The 1,530-nt window shown below is 47.4% G+C and overlaps 1 protein-coding gene across 1 annotated transcript; it reads left to right on the top strand.

The window, feature by feature from the left end:
• The first annotated feature begins 231 nt into the window (after positions 1–231).
• LOC119817345 (putative olfactory receptor 2W6) lies at positions 232–1,185 on the top strand. The gene has a single exon (XM_038334538.1). It carries the CDS (start codon positions 232–234, stop codon positions 1,183–1,185), a length of 954 nt encoding a protein of 317 aa, XP_038190466.1.
• The last annotated feature ends 345 nt before the right edge of the window (positions 1,186–1,530 follow it).

The raw sequence follows: 1,530 nt of genomic DNA, 5'->3' as shown, positions 1-1,530 counted from the left end.
ATGAAAGGTTGTGATTCAAAATGTTGACAGATAACACAAGCTGGAGCTTTACAAATTCAGATTTGATACTTTTCAGACCAGACCACGTTTTATATCAGTGCCTATGGAAACTTTAGGTCACGCACCCAGCGTTTCTAAAGCGATTCCCACGGTACCACTTCACCAGGCATTGTGTTTGAAGATAGCAGTCTGCGATTCTCACCGACCCTTGTCTGTCTCCTCCTAGGTAATATGTGGTCGCAGGTGACGGAAAAGAACAACAGGACGTCTTTTGATGGCTTCATCCTGGTGGGCTTCTCTGACCGTCCTCGCCTAGAGCTGATCCTCTTCGTCACAGTTCTCTCCTTCTATCTGCTGACTTTACTTGGTAACGTGACCATCATCTTGCTTTCGGCCCTGGATTCCCGGCTGCACACACCCATGTATTTCTTTCTGGCCAACCTCTCATTCCTGGACATGTGTTTCACCACGGGCTCCATCCCACAGATGCTCTATAACCTCTGGGGTCCAGACAAGACCATCAGCTATGTGGGTTGCGCTATTCAGCTATATTTCGTTTTAGCCTTGGGAGGGGTAGAATGCGTCCTGCTGGCTGTCATGGCGTACGACCGTTACGCTGCTGTCTGCAGGCCCCTGCACTACACCGTCATCATGCACCCTCGCCTCTGCGGGCAGCTGGCTTCGGTGGCATGGTTGAGCGGCTTCGGCAATTCTCTCATAATGGCACCCCAGACGTTGATGCTGCCCCGCTGTGGGCACAGACAGGTGGACCACTTTCTCTGTGAGATGCCAGCGCTGATTGGCATGGCCTGTGTGGACACTACGGCCCTGGAGGCACTGGCTTTTGCCTTGGCGATTTTTATCATCTTGGCACCGCTTATTCTCATCCTTATCTCCTACGGTTACATCGCCCGGGCAGTGCTTAGGATCAAGTCAGCTGCTGGACGAAAGAAAGCCTTCAACACCTGCAGCTCCCACTTAATTGTTGTCTCTCTCTTCTACGGCACTATTATATACATGTACCTCCAGCCGGCAAACACCTCCTCCCAGGACCAGGGCAAGTTCCTCACTCTTTTCTACACCATTGTCACACCGAGTGTTAACCCCCTGATCTATACTCTGAGAAACAAAGATGTCAAAGAGGCCGTAAAGAAAGTGCTGGGGAAGGGAAGTGCAGATCTATAGCAAGGAATAATCAAGGATAGGTTTTGTCTTCTTAACCACCTTCTTTACATACTATCAGACCTAGGGATGGTCTAGAATTACAGACAGAACGGACACTTCATGAGAAAAAAAATGGGTTGAGGGAATATGATACCCCTCCTATATTGAAAAGCATTGTGTCTTCTCAAGTTCCTCAAGTTCATAACCAAGGGATTCTAACTTGAATAAAACAATGATCAATCTTTGCAAAATATCTACTGGGAATATCATCACCATTTTTCACAAAAAAAACTACAATGACTCTGCCTAGTGGGTCCTTAACAAATATGAAAGCAAAGATCTTAGAAATAATGCAGAAGAAACACT

The sequence above is a fragment of the Arvicola amphibius genome, chromosome 6 (genome assembly GCF_903992535.2).
Source record: "Arvicola amphibius chromosome 6, mArvAmp1.2, whole genome shotgun sequence".
NCBI classification, from domain to species: Eukaryota; Metazoa; Chordata; class Mammalia; order Rodentia; family Cricetidae; genus Arvicola; species Arvicola amphibius.
Note: the sequence above shows the minus strand (reverse complement) of the source record. Positions and strands in the feature narration are given on the sequence as shown.

Coding starts and splice junctions, on each gene's coding strand:
- LOC119817345 (XM_038334538.1), top strand. CDS start 232: ATGTGGTCGCAGGTGACGGAAAAGAACAACAGGACGTCTTTTGATGGC.